Raw genomic sequence first — 23,037 nt, 5'->3', positions numbered from 1 at the left:
CACCTCGAAACGCATCCAATATCTCTAGCTTTCGTACACATACGTCACTTTATATGAATTCATTCCTTCCTTCATCAATATCAGCATGGAATAGTCTCCCAGCTGAAGCACAAAACGTTGACACTGTTTCTGGTTTTAAAGCGTACCTTAAGTCGGATAATTCCAAACCAAATACTCTGTTTTTTATGGAAAACGTCGATTACAGGTCATTCACACTCGCTTACGGAACGGATGCAGTTCATCACCTTTTTGTCAAAAAGATTGTGCCTCATTCCTCTGTGCATGTGGAGTTCAGGAAACAATGTATCATTATCTCCTTATCTGTCCCCTTTATACTGACCAAAGGAGACTTCTGCTCAACTCTGTGGAGGCTTTGAATGACGTAACGCTTCGCAATTTACTATACGGTGATACTTTCCTTACAGCAGAACAAAATAAGACACTGTTCGATGCAGTACACCTCTTTATTCAAATGACAAAAAGATTTGATGGCCAGTGACAGTCACTTCCTACTTCTAATAACTAACCCCACCCAGAATTGTCTCCTTTCTAAATATATGATCTTAAGCACTGCCAATCAGGACTCAGTGAAGAATAGGCACTGGAAGTAATTTATTTAAACCAACCACCCTACCTTCTTTCTTCTCTCTTATATTATTTTACCTTCTGATTCTGTTCTGAAATAAGTGAAAATAAACTAAGCTTACTATAGCATTGTCAATCATATAATATGTTTAACGTTTAGCTACTATCTTGTCTGTGTACATCGTCTGTAAAACAAATCGTTAAATATATTATAACATTAAATAAAAACAAATATCGCTAAACACTATCATTTGATTCAATTCAACAATAGCAATAACATTGTGTCATCTACATTGTAAGCTGTACAAATGTCCGTCATTAAATATGCAATTTTGCTAAGGTTTGGAGAGGAACTTTTTAAGATATATTTATCTTTCGTTCTAATCCTTTTCTACATTGTACATGTGTTTTTTGTTTGTCTTTGTGTTATGTGTGTATACGCTGATGAATAAAATATGTTTAAACTAAGTAAGGTTATGAATGCTAATTGCGAACTCAACACCATATATATGATATTTTTGTTTTTAGGTAACATTGCTGAACATAAAGAAACTTCACAGTTTTATACTGTAGACGCCTACTATAAAGATCAGTTTTGGAATGCCTCTAATGCTGTTAATGGCGTAAACAACTGTCCCTATGTTAACGAAAGCTACTTTTCCCTGTCAAGTTATGGCCCACATCCTTGGTGGCAAGTAGACCTTGGAAAGGTTTATAACATTCAGAGGATAAAGGTGTTCGGCAGAAAGGGAGGAGAAGCAGATGGTATTAAGATTATTCGAAAATATTTTATATGAAATAGTGACATCATCAGTACACATTTATGTCATAATAATGGTTTATCCCTAATTGATCGAAGGTTTATTTCACGAAGTATTTGTTTGTAGACAAAACGACAGCCGAATATCAAGACTCAGTTAAAATGTCAGGATTTTATTTCAGATGTGTTGCACTTGATCCCCTTAGCGATATGCACGTGTAATTAAAATGTGCTATTCTTAAGTATTTGATAATATTTGGAAAGGATAGAAACACTTTAGAGTATTCAATGAAATTTTGTTACTGTCTGGCTAAACATTCATCTTAAAAGAAGATAGGTACAACATTAATTTACAATAGGGTACTGTATAATTGCAAATATAAAATTTGTACCTCATATGTTATCCATAATGAATTAAATGTTCTTGCTTTCAATAGTTCAGCTTAAAGGATTTAAGGTGCATCTTTCTGAAGCTCTTAGTGCACTGAACAACAGCGACAACGTGGTTGCATACGACTCATCAGTATATCCAAGTGACGGTATATTTGATATACAAATAACATCACGCAAGGCAAGATATTGTCACCTTCAGATAGCTGCGCCCTCTGATAAAAATACTCTTATAGTTCTCTGCGAAGTGGAAATCTATGGCACAGGTATGCCTTTTATAAATAACTCGACTTTAATAGCATTTGTGCTGGAAACAAAATTAATGTAATGCGGTGATATAATTTATACAAACGACACTAAATCTCTAAATGAGTATTTCAATACAGTTGTTGGGCTTGTTTAAAAATAATGTTTAGGTCAATCTAGAAATCCTAGGGAGGAATTTACCATTATCTTGAGATTTTTAACGTCACAGACACTAACTTAGCCCCTAAAAACTGAATGACATATTAAGAGAAAAGAGGAGAGGTCACCTCATGTACAATGAGGGTCGATTAAGCTTTGTGCGTGTCGGCTTAACTCGGCTGCAGTGAATCACAAAACGCGAGGCCCAGGGTGTCGACCTAGACGATCAGGTTATCCATTAATTAAAATTCCGTAGGATATTTTGGGCTTTATGTTAAACTGCAGTCGGATTACTTGCACGGTGTCTGATTAAATATGATTTGTACGTTTACGTGTTTAGTTCTATCTGTATGTTTATGACTGCACTATCTGGGTATCTCCTTTATGTCATGATTAACTGTGCCTTGATATATAGTCATCGTATAATGTTTGGCTACGACGCGTGTCGCTGTAGTTTTGGTTGTATACTGCATAGAATGTCACCCCGGGGAGTATGGAGTCGATTGTACGCAACATTGCGGTCAGTGTAGCGCTGGGAATACGACATGCAGCCTGTACGATGGCCATTGTTCGAACGGATGTGCTCCTGGTTTTAAAGATGCATTGTGCAAAACACGTAGGTTTACCCTGTTTAGGACCTTTGGAAATAAAACATATTAATCTAAAATTTAATCATAATCGATCCTCAATATACACATCGGAAACATTGAGCCAACTTTGCTGGTGATGTTGTCATCGATATTGTTTTCTTTCTTTGTTTATGATATATAATCATATTTAAAAGTGATTTATTCATGAAGCTTGGTGAATACTATAACAAGTTGGCCTTACAGTTATATTTAATAAAACAAATAGTGTCATATATTTATAAAAGGAAGAAATCAATTTTGAAATGAATGAATTGTTTCATAAAAATAAGGAATTGATGAAAAACCTCCTTCTTTTAACCAGTGTATTGTTATCGTAAGCCAAATTGAGACTCATTTACACACACACAGTTGAAAATCGCCTGAAAGTAAAGTTTAATAAACTGTTACGTCTCTTATAAGGAAAACACACTAAGTTGAGACTAACCACTATTTATCCATTACTGTACCCTTATTACCCCTAAGACAAATTGCGGTAAAAGAAATCAAGCAGATCCACCATGTTTAACGATCTTTTCCCTTACATATCGGTCCATCATTCAGGTTAAGGAGCTGTAAGAGAATCTGCCTGCGCCTGTAATTGCATTATGACTTAAACACTGGGTCGATGTTTTAAGCGTCCTAATTACAGTATTAACCATGCACATCCCTTGTGAAATTTAAAGGCGAATTGTGAAACCTTAATGGGGTTTTTCTGTCTGGTCGTTGATACTTAAACTTCAAACCAGAGAAACATTAAGGAATCTAGAAGCCTAAAGGTAGAAATTTATTATCATTCTTGAATGGTATTTAAAACCACTGATACTAGCGTAGGCTTCAAAACGTGAATGAGATCTTAGTTTTTCGCATGTGAGATAAGCGAAGAAAGGTCAGCCGATGTTAAATGAGGGCCGATTAGGCTTTGTGCGTGTCGGATTTGCTCGGTTGCAATAAATTACAAAACGCGAAACCCAAAGTGAGACCTAGACCATCATCGGATTCATAACACAGTGTCTGATCGAATGTGATAAGTTCTTTTACGTGTTTAGTATTCTCTGTATGTGTATGACTTTGTACTATTAGTGTATCTCGTTTATTGCATGATTGGGTTTGACCTTGTGCCATGATATATTGTCACCGTATACTGTTTAGCTACGACGCTTGTCATTGTAGTTGTGATTGTGTTTTGTGTAGAATGTTCACCCGGGGAGTATGGATCCGATTGTACGCAACATTGCGGTCAGTGTACCGCTGGGATTACGACATGCAGCCTGTACAATGGCCATTGTACGAACGGATGTGCTCCTGGTTTCAAAGAAGCCTTGTGCAAAACACGTAAGTTTACCCTGCTTCGGACCTTTGGTAACTAAAAAATATTCATCCTAGTACTCAGAAATCTATCCTCAATGTATAAATCGGAAACATTTTAGCCACCTTTGCTGGTGATATTGTCATCGATATTGTTTTCTATGTTTGTTTATGATATAAATCATGTTTAAATTTGTTTTACTAACATATTGGTCATACGTTCATGTTTACATGATCTATTTATATAATTTATTGAGCCTCAACATTGCATTTTTTTTTTATTATTATTTTCCTAAATATGTTATACACTTGACAGGACTTCAACACCAAACCTTACAATGTGTGTCTGTTTGTTTTACTGTTAGTATTGATTATATCAACAGCGTGTGACCCCGGATTGTATGGAGCTGGATGTCTGAAAAGTTGCGGAAACTGTAGTAACGGTAATTCAATGTGCAAGAAGGATGACGGGCACTGTCGAAAAGGGTGTGCGGCTGGATACACAGGAGACTTGTGCGTTACTCGTGAGTTTATAGTGTTGAACATCTGTACTTTTATTTAAGCCAAAATAATCTTGTTTATTTATTCATAATATGTTTAGGTTGTGATTTATGGTCGTTCTTTTTCCTGTTATTAAGACATTTAGCAGGAGCAGACTGGTGTATTTATCAATTGTCTGAGTGATTTGTCAGCCTATGTTGCTTCATAAGGAATATTCTTAAATCACAAACAATATCACTAAAGCAACTCTTTTAAATGAATCTTATTAAGTCATCGTTTTATGTTTGGCTACGACGTGTGTTGCTGTAGTTTTGGTTGTTTACTGCATAGAATGTTCCCCCGGGGAGTATGGAGCCGATTGTACGCAACATTGCGGCCAGTGTAGCGCTAGGAATACGACATGCAGCCTGTACGATGGCCATTGTCCGAACGGATGTGCTCCTGGTTTTAAAGATACATTGTGCAAAACACGTAAGTTTACCCTGTTTAGGACCTTTGGTAATAAAACATATTAATCTGAAGTTTAATCTTCATCGATCCTTAGTATACACATCGGAAACATTTTAGCCGACTTTGCTGGTGATATTGTCATCGATATTGTTTCCTTAGTTTGTTTATGATATATAATCATATTTAAGAGTGATTTATTCATGAAGCTTGGTGAATACTATAACAGGTTGGCCTTACAATTATATTTTATAAAACAAATACTGTCATATATATACATAAAAGGAAGAAATAAATTTTGGAATTAATGACTTGTTTCATAAAAATAAGGAATTGATGAAAAACGTCCTTCTTTCAACTTGTGTATGTTATCGTAAGCCAAATGGAGACTCATTTACACACACATAGTTGAAAATCGCCTGAAAGTAAAGTTTAATAAACTGTTACGTCTCTTATAAGGAAAACACACTAAGTTGAGAATAACCACCATTTATACTTTAATGTACCCTTATTATCCGTATGAGTACAACAAACTGCGGTGAAAGTCATCAAGTAGATCCACCATGTTTAACGATCTTTTCCCTTACATATCGGTCCAACATTCAGGTTAAGGAGCTGTAAGAGAGACCTGCCTGCGCCTGTGATTGCATTACGACTTAAACACTGAGTCGATGTATTAATCTTCCTAATTACAGTATTGACCATGCACATCCCCTGTGAAATTTAAAGGATAAATGTAAAACCTTGAATATCTTGAGTTATTTAAGCGCTCAAAAATATTTAGAGCAGTTTTTAAGAAACGTAATTCCAGATATATATTTTTATGGCCACAAACCTAAGGCGACAAAACAGATATGTGATCAGAAGCGGTCCCCGACTTGGGTTTTACATTTGCTTGACTAATAAAACATCTAATTCGCGATCGTCTTGTTTTTTGTCGATACATGTATATTGTTGGCTTCATGTTACTATATGTTCATGCACAATCATTCACACTATAATGAAATGTAATGAGTTCTTTGACGTTTTTGTACATAATTCAGGTAAACCTTATTATTACAATATTGAGTTTTATATGTTATCCGCTATCATAGATCAACGATGTGTGCATTGCATGTCTGTTTCATTTACACTTATCGTGTTTGGCTACTAGGCTTATCGGTGTTGTTTAGTGATAGAATTTTACCCTGTGGAGTGTGGTATGAGAGTTAACAAGAATTAGTCCGATGCTGTGGCACTGGAAAGTGAATTATACTGCTTTTTTGTGAACAGATTGATTTACATGCAGGTTTTCTTGAGCGTATTTAACGCATTTCGATACTTTTTAAACTCTAATTGAGTAATTATGTCCGCGAAAATCTGTTTAAAACAACATACACGTGTAAATAATTGATAACATAACATTTGACTTTATTGAAGTTTGTCAAAATAAATATGTTTCAAAGAGTTTCATTTTCTACGAAAGACTATTTAAACAGATTAATCATTATATTGATAACCTTTTACAGTATGTGGACAGTATGGGGTATGATGCATATCCCGCTGTGGCAACAGTTATGGTGGAAAGACAACGTTTATAAGTTTATAACAAAAATGAGAATAACTTTACCCTTTCTTCCATCTTATACCCTTTTTTTATTTTTTATTGTGTTGTTATTGTGGTTATAGATTCATCTTTTCGATAAATTGGTCTTTATTTGAGGCATACAGTTAACATGCTCAATTTAGGAATTGAAACGGTCACCGAAAGAAATTATGAACACTTGAACATTTGAATTATGGGTAAAAAAACTCTTGATTTATTGAACGACCATTTGTTTTTCTTCATAAACAATCTTTACTATGATGAAATGTGATTATCAATCAGTTCAGTGTATATTTATCATGAAAGAGGACGAATCTATTAAACTGCAGATTTATAATAATTACTGAAATTAATAAACATTCTAAATATTCTAGCACAGTGTCACTATTGTCTGAGAAAGATATCTTTTTTTATACAAAAATCAGTAAAACGTACAATACATTTTTTGCGTTGTTAAATATGTCTTTCTTATTAAAACAGTTTATTTCCTTCCTGTTTATCCAGCCTTGTGTGTACTTGATTTATACAACATGCACAGATTAAAGAGCCAATTATGTCCAGAATGTCATACTTGTTGATGTGCTTGAGTATTTCGGTATCTCTACTTCATGGTTATATGGACTTTATTAAGTATTCCCAGTTGCTTTTGCTTCAATTCTTCGTGTTTGCTTTTATATCCTGCCCGCTGTAATAATAATAATTATTAAAAATGTATAATGATAATAATAATAATAATAATAATAATAATAATAATAATAATAATAATAATAATAATAAATAATAATAATAATAATAATAATAATAATAATAATAATAAAAATAATAATAATAATAATAATACATTTTGTTTAAATAAATGTTTCTCAACAAACCGAATGACACGGGTTTTGTTTTGACTTTAGCTCTTGACGTACATTGATGAGAGGGTTATATTTAGAACGTGTTTAATCTTAAGTTCTCAAACTTTTGTCTCAGCAGATAACTTGTTAATCAAACATAAAAAGTACAGGTACATATTAAACTGGTAAATTTCGAGGGATATCACCGAGACTTCATTAGGTAGCTAATTTATAGAAAAGATTTCCGCAGTCAACACCCCCTCCCCCCCCCCCATCGATATGCATTTTTAAAACCCTTTTCTTAAAGAGTGTGGACTTCAAAGATTCGGGAAGAACTGTTCGGAAGAGTGCCATTGTGAGGAGTGTCATCACATCAATGGGTCCTGTTCGTACTTTTCAAAGCTATGTTATTCGGGATACCAAGGGGATTCCTGCACCGAAAGTACTTAATTTGACAAATTTTGTGATCTCTTTCGATCGAATTGTTTATCTGTGTATGTTTTAAGTATTATAACTGTAATTCATACTAAAATGTAACTTAGTTACCATCACTGACAGTCTTTGCGTAGAAAAAAATATCGTATTGTTCATGCACACATGTACACACAAACAAGTCCTAAATTTACCAATTTTATTTAAAAAAACACACACATACTTGTACAGATATGAATTTGAAAATAAACTCGTTAGCTTTTGTTTTATTGTAGTCATTTATCAAGTAAGGTTCTGAATATTTTTGAATAGTAAAATAAATGTTGATTGTATTTGTTAATGAAATTACGTTGTTATTTATTATGCCCTTTACAGAAAAAGTAGAATCAAAAGCTCCAGTTAGTGGTATTGTTGGAGGTATATTGGCCGGCTTAACAGCTGTAGCTGTTGCTGTCGTTGTCTTTTTTGTGATTAGGAGAATGTAAGTATAGCACTTATCACACACATAAGTATGCATAGGCCAAATTAAACGCATGTTGAATTCATGGTATAAATACCGTTTACACTATGATATAAACACATCGATGTCGAATTACCTAAATTTAGCGTTAATGGCGGAAAATGTTATATATATATTCCTATTAAAGTTGCTACATTTGCCGCGTAACATGCAATGTGTACATATATTTTATTTTGATTGAATATATATTATGACATTCAACGTTTCATCTTTTCCGATTTTTTTTATTGCATTTCTAAGAAAAATTAACGAAGGAACACCTGCCAAAGACTTATCTAATAAACCGCCATTAAGATCAACACGCCAGGCCGATGAATTCAAATTAAGGAATAATGGTTCCGACAGTCCTAGGAATTCTAACAAAGGTATGATTTGCTTGTGCTCTTATTATGGAGCTAGTTCATAATGGTTTACATGTAAATACCAAAAGTAAGATTGTAACGATAACGAAGCATATTGTTGGTGGAATATTGGCTGTAAAAGTTGTCACAGTTGCTGTCGGGTTTAGAGGATTTTAAATCAATTCAATCAAAATTATAATTTGATTTAATTGCGATATTACTAAAGCTTTTGATTGAGTCTGGCACAAAGGATTGTTGAACTTAAACATAATGAAATTGGCAGAATTTTTTAAATGGTTAAAACAATAAATAAAAGATCGTAAACAACACTTTTTGTCAATAATACTCTTCCTGATGCTTGAGGGCTCGATGCTAGGCCCTTTATGTTTTTTTCGGTTAATATAAATGATACAACAGAGTTACTCAATAGGGTAACCAGGCTCTATGTTTTTTGTAGCTTTTTAGCAGTAAAACTTTATTCAAAACACTTTTAAACATGATATTAGTAGTTTTCTTCAACGGCCCAAACGTGGCTTGTTAGTTTTATTCAAACAACAGAAGTAAATTATTTTTATTATGTGTCACGGAAACTAAAAAGACATTTGTTTCGACAATACATATATAAAAACTACAGAAACATGCTCAGTAGCAAAAATAAATAAACCCGGATTAATGGCACTGGGTAAACGCCAAAGACAAAAAAAAACCACAAAATCGAAAATCACAAATAAGAAACATGGAAGAACAGCACAAAACTCCATAAACAGCACAGTGCATATATATTATATTATATTAAACTATATATATGTTGAATTTCACAAATATATTTAAGTTAAACGCTAGTGAAATTGGTTCATAAATATTAACAAGTACCAGTCTATTTCTCGAATAACAGAAATTTATTCCAAATCAGTAATTCTATTTGCTTTTGTATTTGAAAGAATCTAAATAATGAATCAATAGACTCAAAATCATTAGCCAAATTCAAAACAAACATTAAACTATTATACAAAGCATTAACAAGACTACATAACATTTGAACGATTTGCCTCTACGAAACCATTCGGAGCTCCTCGGCCATTTTAATCGAAAATAACCTCGGATGTGTGCCGGTACATCAGTTGAAGTAGTTCGTATTTTTTTTATTTTATTTTCGTTTATGAAATGTAGTGTTTTAGAATTGTATTTATTGATCTAAGTTTAAATTGATTGCCAGTGAAGTATATTATTGCAAACATAATTAAGATTTCCATGAGTAAAGTCATAAAAATTAACTGCTAAGTAAAATCACTACGCGATCTACTTGCAGCGAACTTAAACTTTCCTCTTTTTGAGTAATATGTAAACCGTCCAAATACATCCGAGGTTGTTTTCGATAAAAATGGCCGAGGAGTTCCGAATGCTGCGAAACAGCTGTAGCAACCTTAACGCTTGCCTACATAACAAGAACTTAACGAAGTCCTTTAAGTGCACATGGCGCTGATATTGAAGACGCCGATCACATTTACTCCAGTCATCACATATATAACAGAACGTATTCACATGTGTAGGAAAACGTGTGCCTTCCATCTATTTAATATCGATACAATATTGATAGGCTTCGACAACATTGATGATGAACAAAACTTCCCGTTATCCATATGGTTGCATACATGTATTGACAATACGTCGTCTCTTAATTAAACAAAGATTGTTTTATTTGTTTACCTTTAACAAAATCTATACGTAGCAGTTTATATCATAGTTTTTTTTATTTACATTTGTATAATGATGTGATTTGTTTTTATGTTCCTATTCTGACAAAACGGAGAGAGCCGATTCCATACTTTGTAAAAAATTGGCCCAATACTTTTTGTATATATGAATGCTGAAATAAGTGTTTAATATAAGCTTGTTGGGATGCAATAAGGTATGGTTAACTCAATTAAACGTGTCTTCTCATTCTAAGCAATGAAACTGATCACGTAACGTGCACAGTCTAGACGTATCATCTTGATTATTTTAACTTTCAGGGCCTATGCACAGTAGCGATTACTACTGTTTTAACGACAGCGCTCCAGGAATCAAAATTCATGAGCTGTGGAGTTACATCAGAGAAAAAATGAAAAATGGTCGAAAACAACTATACGAAGAATTTGCGGTATTTTACCTTTAATATGTATTTTTTATGATGAATCTGCTTTCAATCAGTTACTTAATATTCTAAAATAATTAAAACATTTAACATAAACTAGAGGGATAAGTCAAGCAGTCCAAAACGTACAACGATATTTTTAATGGCATAGATAAAATGCCATTCTTTAAACAACACATCACATAAAAACCGAAATAGTTTACATAAATATTAATATGGTCGTTATCTTTGTGTTATCAGAAAATACAGTTTATTACAATTCCTAGTTGTCATTTAATTGTTTGTATAATTCAATATATTCCTGTTTATTAAAGACATTGCCAACCGGACTTGTCCATAAACATGAGGTCGCAGCTCAGGAAAGGTACAAGGGCAAAAACAGATACAAGGAAATGTATGCATGTAAGCCCCGTCTCTTATTCATTATGTTGAGCATACTTAAATGTAGCCTTTGTGAGAATAACAACGCGTTTTATTTTTCATTTTTTTGTTATAACATTAATTCACATTCCCTAGTTTATTGTATAGAAGAAGTTTTATGATATCAAATTTACAAATATGAAAATTGTGATGCAATACTGTCATACACTTAATATTTTTTTTATTATTTTCATTATTATAAAATTGTTTTTGAAATACCGTGAGTAATGAATTTCTTTTAGAACAAAATAGGTTAGTGTTGCAATAATGATCCATGCTGACCACTGTGTAATTCAAATTATGTAAACGTATAAAGGTTTTATCAATATTCTGCTTGAGTCAAAACAAAACTCTTAAATAATTATTTTTCCAGATGATCATTCGCGGGTACTACTTCAAAAATCAAAGTCAGACGATCCAGACTATATTAATGCTTGCTTCATAAATGCAAGTTACTGCTTTATTACTGTATCTGCTTCATTTACATTTATAATCACACACTTTTATTAAAAATAAGGTGTAAATAAACTTGTACGCGTTAGTGTGATGTGTCTTCTATGATGAAACTAATTAAATGCTATTATTATCAAATAAAAACTTGAATGCTATACCTAGATGAATGTTTCTATTTTAGGGATACGAGAAAGTAAACAAATTTATCGCATCTCAAGGTTGGTATTAGTTTCTTCTTTTACCATTTTAGTTTCTCGTCCGTGATTTACAATAGGTGTTATCCGGAATTCAGTGAGAAAGGTTTTTCCGCTAATTTGCAAGTAGGTACAAACACATTAAGCCCAGATTGATGTGGTGATCTATTCATATTAAAATCCAGCTAATCCATAATCTTTTTTCCATATTAAATTATTTAGATAACATAAGGTCATAACGGTTAACCAAGTAGTTGTACCTACAGATTAATAATATTACGGAGTAAATTTAGTGTCTCAATAGCTTTTCATATAGCTTGTCTTAACACCAATTAAATTTCTGACACGTGTGCTTAAGTGTGCGTGTTTACTTACAAATTCCATTCAAATTTGTTTTGTTATACGTCTTTAGGTCCGACAAAGAACATGATTGACGACTTTTGGAGAATGGTTTGGCAGCAGAAAGCTGACAGAATCGTAATGCTAACAAACCTTGTAGAAATGGCATCGGTATTGAACTTATTTATATTGTTTTATTATTTGTACTCCTCGAGTTTGTAAATCCGACAGTTCTGACAGTTTTTTAGCAATATCTTCGTGAGGTTTGGTTGTAGTTACTTCAAATTGGGCATGGACGATGTTTAGTTCAAACCTCAGCATCAGCCAAAACACATATTCACATAATATTTTGATTTAAGGACGAGAAACCTTTTTATACACAGTAAATCCCGCTTCACTTATTGGAGTAGAGTATGTAAATCCCAATCGCTTTTAAAATGATTTTGCTGTGAATGGGAATAAACTCAATCAAAATCAGCTAAGAAATGGATAGAGTTACGTCCCATGCTTCGAAATTCTAATAATATCCTACACAATAATTACGATTAAAACTACTATGAGCAATAACTTATACTTAACAACCAGATAACACAATTAATGTGTGAATAAGAGAGAAGAAAAACAACAATGTGATAGCGTAGTTGGCAACGCATATGCGTATACATGTAAAACAGTTACAGTTAACTATTTTTGTAACAAAAGACGAACCTCAGTATGTGCTTAGGAATTTGCCAGGAACTTTTAAGGACATGCCATACCTATATTTGATGAAACCTAACAGTCGCTGCTAAGGCAGGCGTCGGTATCGATCTAGTTCATCGATATAAACAAACGCGTAATTTAACAGGTGATCGGTATTTAAAAACTGCTCGGGTTGTACAACTCAACCAGTATATCTTGTTTTTTAAGGCTTACGTGTGTCTCACTATAACATGTTAGATTTATTCAGCCCTAGACTTAACCCTTAACATTTGTACAGATACATGTTAATGGGCTTATAAGTATTGGTAAATTATGACGAAAAGCAGAGTAAGTACTAGTATGCACCTTTGAGATATTTTACCGTTTTCGTTGCAGATAAAATGTATTCAGTACTGGCCCGAGAAAGGTGACACGTGCTCATATGGCGGGATTGACGTGTCCTACATCGACATAAAGGAATTCACAGACTACAATATACGGACATTGGAAGTAGTGAAGGTACACTGTTCTGCTGAACGTTTATTGCTTTTCGAGACTATTTCTGAAACTATTTATTCTTTATTTACAGGTTATTACTTGCATAGATTTTGCACAACAATATTTCTAACATGTGAATACGGATATTCCTTGTTTGCATCATGCTTTTAGATTACAGAAAGCATTTAGTTGCTTTGCTAGACGTTTACACACTTTGTGTATGTATCTTAAGTATAGCCCCTTTTTGCACGATTTTTGAATGATAATAATGTTTTAAACTGTGTCAAATATTCATTTTTTTCAGACTGGCAGTAAACCACGCCGAGTTCGCCAATTCCATTTTAAAACCTGGTTTGATAAAGACGTTCCAGACAGTGCTTGGTGTCTCTTTGACTTCTGGAAAGCTGTTGACACGAAAAGTTCAGCAAATGAATCACCGATTGTTGTGCACTGCAGGTTAGGTCGATTGCATATTCTTTAATATTATTGCTATACACTAGTTCATATTACTGATTAATCATATTGTCCCACTGTAATTAATATATTTACCTTTTTTGACTTTACATTTATCTATAGTTTAGTCATATATAAATACAACAACATTGTCAATTATTGCTAAGTCCATACTTTTTTTCCAACGTATGTAAAATGATTTGAAATCAATTTGCCAGTACTTGAAATAACTAAGTAATTATTGATGATTACAAGATGTGTTTTACAGTGCTGGAGTTGGTCGAACCGGAACATTCATCGCCCTTGATAACCTTATACACCAGGCAAAAGCAGAGAAGTGCGTTCGTCCTCTACAAATGGTGCAGACACTGCGCAGGCAGAGGGTGAACATGGTACAAACGAAGGTTAGTTACCACACCATTGTGACAGAAACCTACAGGGACGAGCTCAGTAGCCAAACCAATGTTGGGAATACCTTATTAATACACATAAGACTAATGCTCAACACACACTTTGCGACGAAACACCGTGTTGAAAACAACACAATCAGGCTAAGCACACATAAAGATTTGTAATAAAATATATTTATTACAACGTCGAAATAAAAAAAATAATAACCAAAATAAACATATAAACGATTGTTAATTTATTCAGTTATTTAGTGTAAACATGAGACAAGACCAACACTTCCTTCTCAAGCATTGATTTATAAATAATGATTCTTTCTTACGGCACTGGATAAGGTAAATGTGAATGTAATGTCTTAAATAGTTCTAAATTCTGCCTACTTATCCTATGAACTACTATTACTTTATTTGTATAGGAACAGTACGTGTATCTCCACGAGGCTGTAGCAGAAGCTTTATTGTTTGGCACACACCACGTGGACTCCAAAGAGTTTGAAAGTTTCTACATGCACATGGTCAACAAAGAAACCGGATCGCCGAAAACAAGAGTTGAAGAACAATTTGATGTAAACCTCAAACTATTATATATACAATTCTGAATGGTATCTAGATATGGATTAAAGTACGCTTGTATTGAAAATGTTTTACTTATTTAGAATACCGCTTAAGCCGATGCGAGCAAACTTGATTACTACGTAAATACACTTAGTATGTATTGTCCAAACTGTATACATTTGTTTTATTAAAGCGAAATAACGCGAAATTATGATAAAACGCATGTTTTGTTCAAGACATCAACGATACTGTGAATATCTTTTAATCTCTTGACAGCTGATTGAAAAGGGAATCACAAAGAAGCCGATCTTGGAAGATGCTCATGAGTACGGAAACATAGAATCCTTGCGCTCTGAAAGTAAGATAATAGTTAGATAATTAGATTATTTAGATTATGTTAAGCGATATTCTATAAATAAGTTATTGTTTGATAACTTTTTTTTCTATTTCTTATAACGATTTGTAATACAACTTCTTATAAAATCAAATCATTTAATGATATTGTATTCACCTGATTCAATAGATGCATACGTCCCTAAGATGAACAAGAGGGGATCTAACTTTATCCCTAAACTTGGAACTATTTTCTTACCGGTAAGTACTAATCGAGGACAAAATTAAGATTTTCTTTAAAAAAACGCGTGGAACAGGTTTTCTTTCTAGTTTACGCATATTATAATTTTAAAATCATTTAACACCTCTCCTGAACACCTCAATTTGTTGCGAAATAGGTCATGATTTATCGCGTTAAACGCTACAATCTGATAACATAAGCATCATGCTGACATTTTAATGTATCCTTCCTACATACAATTGCTTAATTGTTGTTGTTGCTGTTGTGTTATGAATAGTTTTGTGAACGGTCCTTGTACTTACCACCGTAATACATTAGCTGGTATATATGACATATGGGCTACTTTTATGTTTCGTTGTTTATCTCTATATAATTTAGCTTAAGATTATTGACTTGAAATGAAAAATCATTATGTTTTGTTTGAATTATATAAAGAATTACGAGAACAAGAACGCGTTTCTGGTAAGCATGTCCCCGACAAAACAAACACTAGAGGAGTTCTGGTCACTGATTGATGAAGAACACATCACCACCGTCATCATGCTGACGTCACAATCACATGCCGCGTACAAGGTTGTGCCGTAAATCCATTATCGATTATTTAATAAAATACAATATGACTAATGGTGATACGTTTCGATCCGAGGTATATTTTCCTCTCGGGTAAATGATTTCACAAGATGCCAACATAGTAAAATTACAATTTCCTTAAATCTATAAGAGTGTCAAAAATAAATTCCTGGATCAAAATGCATTGCCAATATTTTTTTTAATTCATTTTGGAAAGAATTTGACATAACTTGAAATAAGTGCTTTGAGCATGGTCCAGGTTCTTTTCATAATTAACCATTTCACATCATACCGCCGTTTTAACACTGTACTTATATAAGTAATTGCGTTACTTCACTTGCGTTCCTTTGTAAGATTTCAAACTATTTTGAAAAAAACAAACACTTTTAACACTCTAGCATCTTTAATTTCAAGTGTGTAAGAACATGTACAATGCATAAAAGGTTTAAACTACTTAAATCTTATTTCAGACATGTCAGTTCCTTGGAAGCAGGGACAACAAACAAATCGGGAAATTTATAGTCAACTGTATTTATGAGAAGATGAACAAAACTTTCCAAGAAAAGTGTTTCTCATTCAAGGATGTAAACAATGAAGTAAGGGTAAACATAAACAAATTACTTGAACACAGTGATAACATGCCAGATGTACTTAGACTCATTGTTTAAATGCTTTTGTAATAGTTAGTTCCCAGTATTTTCACCAACTGTTTGAACAGGCAAATTCATGGGCAGTAGTGTTTCCTTTTTAATATATTTGTACATTTTAGGACGAAGATTACCTGACGACAATACGACAGTTTGAGTTTTTGGCGTGGCGGGAAGGCGAGGACACACCAACATCGGTACAGCCAATGTTAGATATGCTTGAGGCAGTCAACAAGTGGCAGCCCCACCTCAGCAAGAATAGGCCTGTCTTCATACATTGCGAGTGAGATATGAAAACAAGCAAATATTTAATTAATGCTATGTTCAGCTCGGGTTTTGTTTTCAAACAATCAGTACGCTAAGGCTGATATGAAAAAGACTAATTCTACTTATGTTGTCATAACTGTCTTAATAAAATAAACTGAGTCAAAACGGAAAACAGTTCTGGTGTTAAATATAGGGGAAAAGCACTAACCTGACCTTTTTTTAATAATAATGGATGCAATGATTGATTCGTTGCGATAAACTTTACTTTGTAACAAATTTCATTATATGTTAGGATATATTAGTCATTTTATATATAGGGTCAAACACAATTGTGTCGATAAGTACGGCTACATATGTAAATGAATTGAAGAAATGAAAGAGACGTTGTAAAACGTGGACGTGTAATTGTACGTGTAGCTGTACGTAAAGGTGAAAGTTGCAATTGACGTTAAAATAATGAAATTTCAGTTCGGGATTTCATCGCTGTGGGGTAGTAGCTGTACTTCTAAATGAACTTCATCGTGTTCAAGACAACAAGGACCAGATCAATATCCTGGACAGCGTGATGACCATGAAACAAAGGAACAAAGGGATTGTGCAGAACCCGGTACGTGTGAAAAACGAAGTTTGTCACGCAAGTGTAATTACATCGGAAGGCAATTTATCTTACAAGCTGTATTCTAAAGCCAATCCAACCATCAATGTAGATAACATTTTGTGACTCTACTTCGGTACTTATTCACACACAGAATGCGATTTTCGCTGTTTGTAAAACTGTGATACGCAGAACATCAATACTAACTTCTTGTACTTAATAAACTGTATGGTAAATGTATATTAAATAGACAAACTGGCATCCTGGCGCATACATAATGTTGACAAAAATCAATTTCCTGTATTGCAGACCCAACTTAGATACATCTACGACGTCATGCAAGAATATATAAAACAGATGGATGTCTATCAAAATCTGTAGGTCAAGACTATATAGTGAACGCAAATTTACATACTTTGTTACCATTTAATCTGTGCAAATATATTGGCAATGACAGTTTACTTTAATTAGTATTGTATATCTCAAATGAAACCTGAGACACTCATGTTTGTATACGTTTGATGTGATTATTCCTGTTATATGAATGTTTTTATTAAAATATAGCTTAGGCACTTTATTTATTTCATTACTAGCAGAGTGAAATAAACTGTGCTTACAAAAACGTACCAGATCTTAATAATCTCTAGAAAAAAAACATATGACATTATGAATTTATTTTTAAATTTAGAGGAAGTTACTTCTTATGAAAATTCCATAAATGTCTTTGATAACCTAGATTCATAACATGTGAACTATGATCGATTTTGGAATCAATTATTTTCATGGTCATTTACTTTTACTACATTAATATTGCTATTAATATTTTATCTAATTTGTACGTACCTATGTCATATAGGTCTGTGATGCTGAGAGAATTGTCCCTTGTATTGTATTGTGTTGGTGTTGGATTCTAGATGTTCGTCTGATAAGGAAAACACCTCGTGCGTTTTATGCCACAGATATAAAAATATGTTAACAGTATAAATAAAATAAACTATTTCCATTGTTTGTTGATATTTCTTTGTGTAAATGTTAATGCTTTTGCAAAACGTTTTAGACAGATTTTGGAAGCTTGACACAGATTTGCAAGTCACGACAATTTACATTAAAACTCAACACATGTAGTACCTGGACATACATACAAATAAATCTTGAGATAAAGTAAGTGATCATTACACCTTATATAGCATTTATTCCATGTGTATTGTGAAAAAAGAACTTGTAGCAACATCAGAAGAGGTTCTTCAGTTCATAAATACCTAAAAAATGACAGAATATAAAAGAGTAAGGACTATGTAAAAATCGATGTACTAATGAATGTTCGTTAGTTAGTTAGTTAGTCCAGTATCAGTTACTGTTTAGTGTTTGTTCCTTTGGAAAAAAATAACTAACATATTATAGAAAAGGAATAATGTCGAAAACGAGTTTTCTTCTGGTACCAAATTAGTATGTTCTTTCTGTTAATAAAACGTTTTTGCAATAACTGGTCTTGTCCCGTTGTTTACTTTGTATTATTTCTTTATCCACCTACTTTATTTTTAATCCGAGCAGTCGGTTTTATCAGTGGTTCATAACACTTTATTACGGACAAAATATCTCACTTTCTTTCTTTAGTAAACTATACCAATCATGCAAGCAGTGATCATACAATTGCACCCTCCAGTAAAAGTAAAATGTTTGAGCGTCATGGGAGGTTTTGGGGAACGAGAGATTGAAGTTACAAACTAAACCATCTACGAGTTGCAGAAAGAGAAAACAGTATATATTTTCGCTTCAAGGCGCGCTCCTCCGTAGCACTTCTACGTCAGGTTTCCATGAGGTTTTCGAAGAACTTCTCCTTTGAGTTAAATGACATGTATTTGGTTAATACATCATTGGGTATACAGTGCGAATGTTTTGTACAGATACTACTTAAGAGTAATACAGATTTGCTTGCTATGAAATTTATGTTTCTGAGGATGAGGGAGATTATTATTTTATCAAATTGGGTATGAACAATTATGGCCAACGATGAAAAAATCGACTCGGCATCCAATTTATACATATTTGTTTTTAACTAAACCATGACAGTAAGAAGCAAAAACATTGAGACATTATTTCTAAAATGTATTTTCCTTGTATTGTGTTTAAATTATTCCAAAATCCAACAGAATTCACATGCTAGGATGGGATCATCAATTGCTTGCAGTGAATATTGACATTTTCAAGGATGTCTCCCCGTTTTTAGTATATTTCTACTATTTGCTTTTATAGAGAATCAGAACCGTTAGTGACATACTGCACAGTACAGGCTGTACCAGGGTAAATATGGTAAACTATAAATGAAACTATTTATTCAAAACACCTAAGCATTTTGCTTGCATTTCCTACATTGTAGATGCCTGATGAAAATCATTGGTAATATAAATTATCTACTAGGGCATGATATTTAAGTACAGTAACTTCATATTGATCATCTGTTTAGTAGTCAGGCAATACAAAGCATGTGTTTTGAAAGTAAATTATCGTGTGAACATATGTTAGTAAACTACAATTTGAGTAAAGGGAATGATATATAATTGATTTCCTTATAATTTACATTCACTAATGAAAATAAAGTAAACTATTTTATAGATTTGATGGTATTTACCTATTATGCCTCCATATCATTTGTAATTGGCAAGATGTTGAATACGTCTGTCTGTCTGTCTGGTGTTATATACTTTGTTTTGACTTGTTCCTTGCAACAAACGGTTCATTTAACTAGCGGGGATGGGGCGAGGGGGGGGGGGGCGGAACAGGTATTAAAATACACACAAAATGCACAATTTTGGATAGGATTTTTTTTAATTTTCGTGGTACCCCAAACTCTTAGCCACATTATTTAAAACAAAGAAAAATCGGTTCTGAGGATCAGGTGCAAGTCAAAAGCTTACGCGCCTTAATTACACTACCTCAAACGTCAACTCCTGGTGTTGCCCCTGCATTTGAAATGAGACTTTACAAGATTCTACATCAGTTTTAAAAATATAATTGCATATTTCTAGCTACTGAAGAATTTTGAGCTACATGAAGGGGCTCTGTTTGTTATTGCAGTGATATAGTTATGTCGCCCAGCCCAAATAATCGGTGTAGGCCTTGATGGAAAATCAACTCGCAATAGTAATTTCCATATGGAGTGAAAAGATCAGTTGCTTTAATAAAACGCTGCGCTTCGTTGCAAAAGGCTAAGTTTGATTGCTCGTCAAGACTGGAATCACTGTCCATGAAAAGGTCAGTGAAAAAAGGAATAAAAGCTTGAAGATTCTCTAATTTCACTTAATATGCAGTAAACATGAGTGGGTAGGGATATACTGATTCTTTTTAATCAAATATATCACGTGTGGGCCGGTGTGTTGTTTATTGTGTATCGTATCTCGCGTTTGACTGAATGTTTGACGTTAGCCATGGGCCTTCATAGTTTACCTGTGATCTAAGTATGGAATCAGCTTGCTCTTATTACATCTGACAAAAAAAAAAACATTTTAACCCCGAATCCCTAACCAAACATAATAATGTCATTCTTCAAAACCATGTATTCAGAATTCATATTCGGTATATCTATAATGTAGCAAAAATGATTTAAAAAAAAAAAACTTAAAAATTAGGTCAATCATAAGTTCTCACTCACTTAATTATATCAATTGTTTTTTTTATTTTAGTTTCTGTTTGCGAACAATTGAGCATTAACTCAAATATTAGATTAAAACATATTGCATTAAAGAAATATACATCTTTTTAAATAGTTTGGTTAAACGGCTGAGAAAGGTTTTGTCTCATCCATCATCGATGTTATCTTCTATTTGCTTGCCTTTTAATTTGAAGTGTGTTATTTGATAAAGTTTTAAACGCTTCCTTGTTCAATGTATTGAGCTTTCGAGTGCAATAAGAGTTCAATACTTTGTTTTGTCTGGTGCAATAGATGGATTTACCCTAAATACATTATGAGGTTACTGTTTTGTTTCTATTTTGCTTAATATTTGATAGACTTGCACATTTTCCTCGATATAACATATATTGAAGACCGTGATTATCTTCATGATCATTTATCCAGTAAAACTAATTATACAAATATTTCTGCATTAGACTAACAAAAGTATTGTAACAAAAAATAATTGATTGAATAAAAATAGTTTTCGTTTCATGTATGGAATAATTGTGGAGGTTGTAAGTATGCTTCATTATCTGCTGATGTAAAAAGGTGTATTAATAAAAAAAAGATTTTGCTGACCTGGTAGATAACAACATTATAATGTTGTATTATAAGTATCTATCATGTGTTTCCGGTACGGATAGAAAAATCCGACCCGAGGGCACGCGCGTTAGCCGGTAACGAGGGTTGCCGAGTAACCGGTCACGCAGCGTGCCCGAGGGTCGGATTTTTCGATCCGGAACGGAAAAACATGATTGATATTTTTTCTTGCATACCTAAAATTATGAATTTGTGGAAAACTTGACGTAGAAAACGCACTTTGTACATTTCACCAAAAAGTTCGTGCGACGTTGTGTACTGACGTCATAAAGCGCAGTAATTTTAAATATTTATCGACGTCAAATAGTTCCTTTAAAAATCGCGCTTTTGCGATTATTTATTATCAATTTTAATTAAAAGTATTGTATACTTATATTTGTGATTGCACTTTATTGAAATTGCATAATATACTTTTCATAAACCATACAATTAAAGAAATAAGAAGTGGCGCGTTGTTGCGCGAGACTCATCTTACATGGGGGAGGGGTAAGATGAGTTTTTCCAGCACCTGTCACATGACCGGAAACACACGTCCGGTATGCAAGAAATCTATGATCACCGATGATCGGCCTGTCACTTGACTTATTGTCCGAATCATTGTCGTTTTTTTTAACGGGAGCAATGACATTTGTATTCCACAATGTGATCTGATACTGTCTATAATAGCAGTTGCACTAAGATGCATCTACATCATAATAAATGTAATCGGAATAATGGAGCCGAAAAAAGATAAGTTTCAATTAAAAAGTACCGTAGCTAATACCATTCATCACGACACTTTAGGAATGGACCTTGCACTACATAAAACATATGTTCATAAAAATGTAAGCAACGTTGGCATATCATACGTTCAAAACTTCTTAGTTTAAGATATTTGAAAATAATGATTCGCATTTTTTCGAAAATAGAACGTTTTTTTGTTGTTGTTTTTTCTGCAATTGGACTGTAAACAGCAAAATCAACTTTTTGCTTAAAGCTGCACACTCACAGATTTAACGTTTTGACAACGTTTTCATTTTTTGTCTCGGAACGAGCCGATGTTTGCGAAAATGCATGGAAACCAGTTATATAAGACTGCTGAAAAAAGTAGAATGCAGATTTTTATATTTAAGTTCAAAAATTGAGTTTTATGCATTTTTCTTAAACCGTTAGTAACGGTTTTAGCCATAAAACATTTATTTTCGAACGGAATATATGAAAATCTGCGATCTGATTTTTGTCAGCAATCTTTTATCATTGGT

General features: G+C 33.3%; 1 protein-coding gene across 1 annotated transcript; it reads left to right on the top strand.

The window, feature by feature from the left end:
• Positions 1-7,871: 7,871 nt before the first annotated feature.
• On the top strand, positions 7,872-17,968 carry LOC128228014 (receptor-type tyrosine-protein phosphatase alpha-like). The gene is made up of 19 exons (XM_052939027.1): positions 7,872-7,888; positions 8,254-8,359; positions 8,639-8,763; positions 10,752-10,879; positions 11,188-11,275; positions 11,667-11,740; positions 11,928-11,964; positions 12,353-12,450; positions 13,357-13,479; positions 13,763-13,914; positions 14,180-14,315; positions 14,735-14,884; positions 15,150-15,231; positions 15,397-15,467; positions 15,883-16,020; positions 16,488-16,613; positions 16,787-16,947; positions 17,400-17,538; positions 17,836-17,968. Exons 4-19 carry the CDS (start codon positions 10,757-10,759, stop codon positions 17,905-17,907), a joined length of 1,770 nt encoding a protein of 589 aa, XP_052794987.1. The 5' UTR covers positions 7,872-7,888; positions 8,254-8,359; positions 8,639-8,763; positions 10,752-10,756; the 3' UTR covers positions 17,908-17,968.
• The last annotated feature ends 5,069 nt before the right edge of the window (positions 17,969-23,037 follow it).

Source organism: Mya arenaria, chromosome 3, assembly GCF_026914265.1.
Source record: "Mya arenaria isolate MELC-2E11 chromosome 3, ASM2691426v1".
Lineage (NCBI taxonomy): Eukaryota > Metazoa > Mollusca > Bivalvia > Myida > Myidae > Mya > Mya arenaria.
Note: the sequence above shows the minus strand (reverse complement) of the source record. Positions and strands in the feature narration are given on the sequence as shown.

Coding starts and splice junctions, on each gene's coding strand:
- LOC128228014 (XM_052939027.1), top strand. CDS start 10,757: ATGCACAGTAGCGATTACTACTGTTTTAACGACAGCGCTCCAGGAATC. Junction 10,880..11,187: donor AACTATACGAAGAATTTGCG/GTATTTTACCTT, acceptor TGTTTATTAAAG/ACATTGCCAACCGGACTTGT. Junction 14,316..14,734: donor TGAACATGGTACAAACGAAG/GTTAGTTACCAC, acceptor TTATTTGTATAG/GAACAGTACGTGTATCTCCA.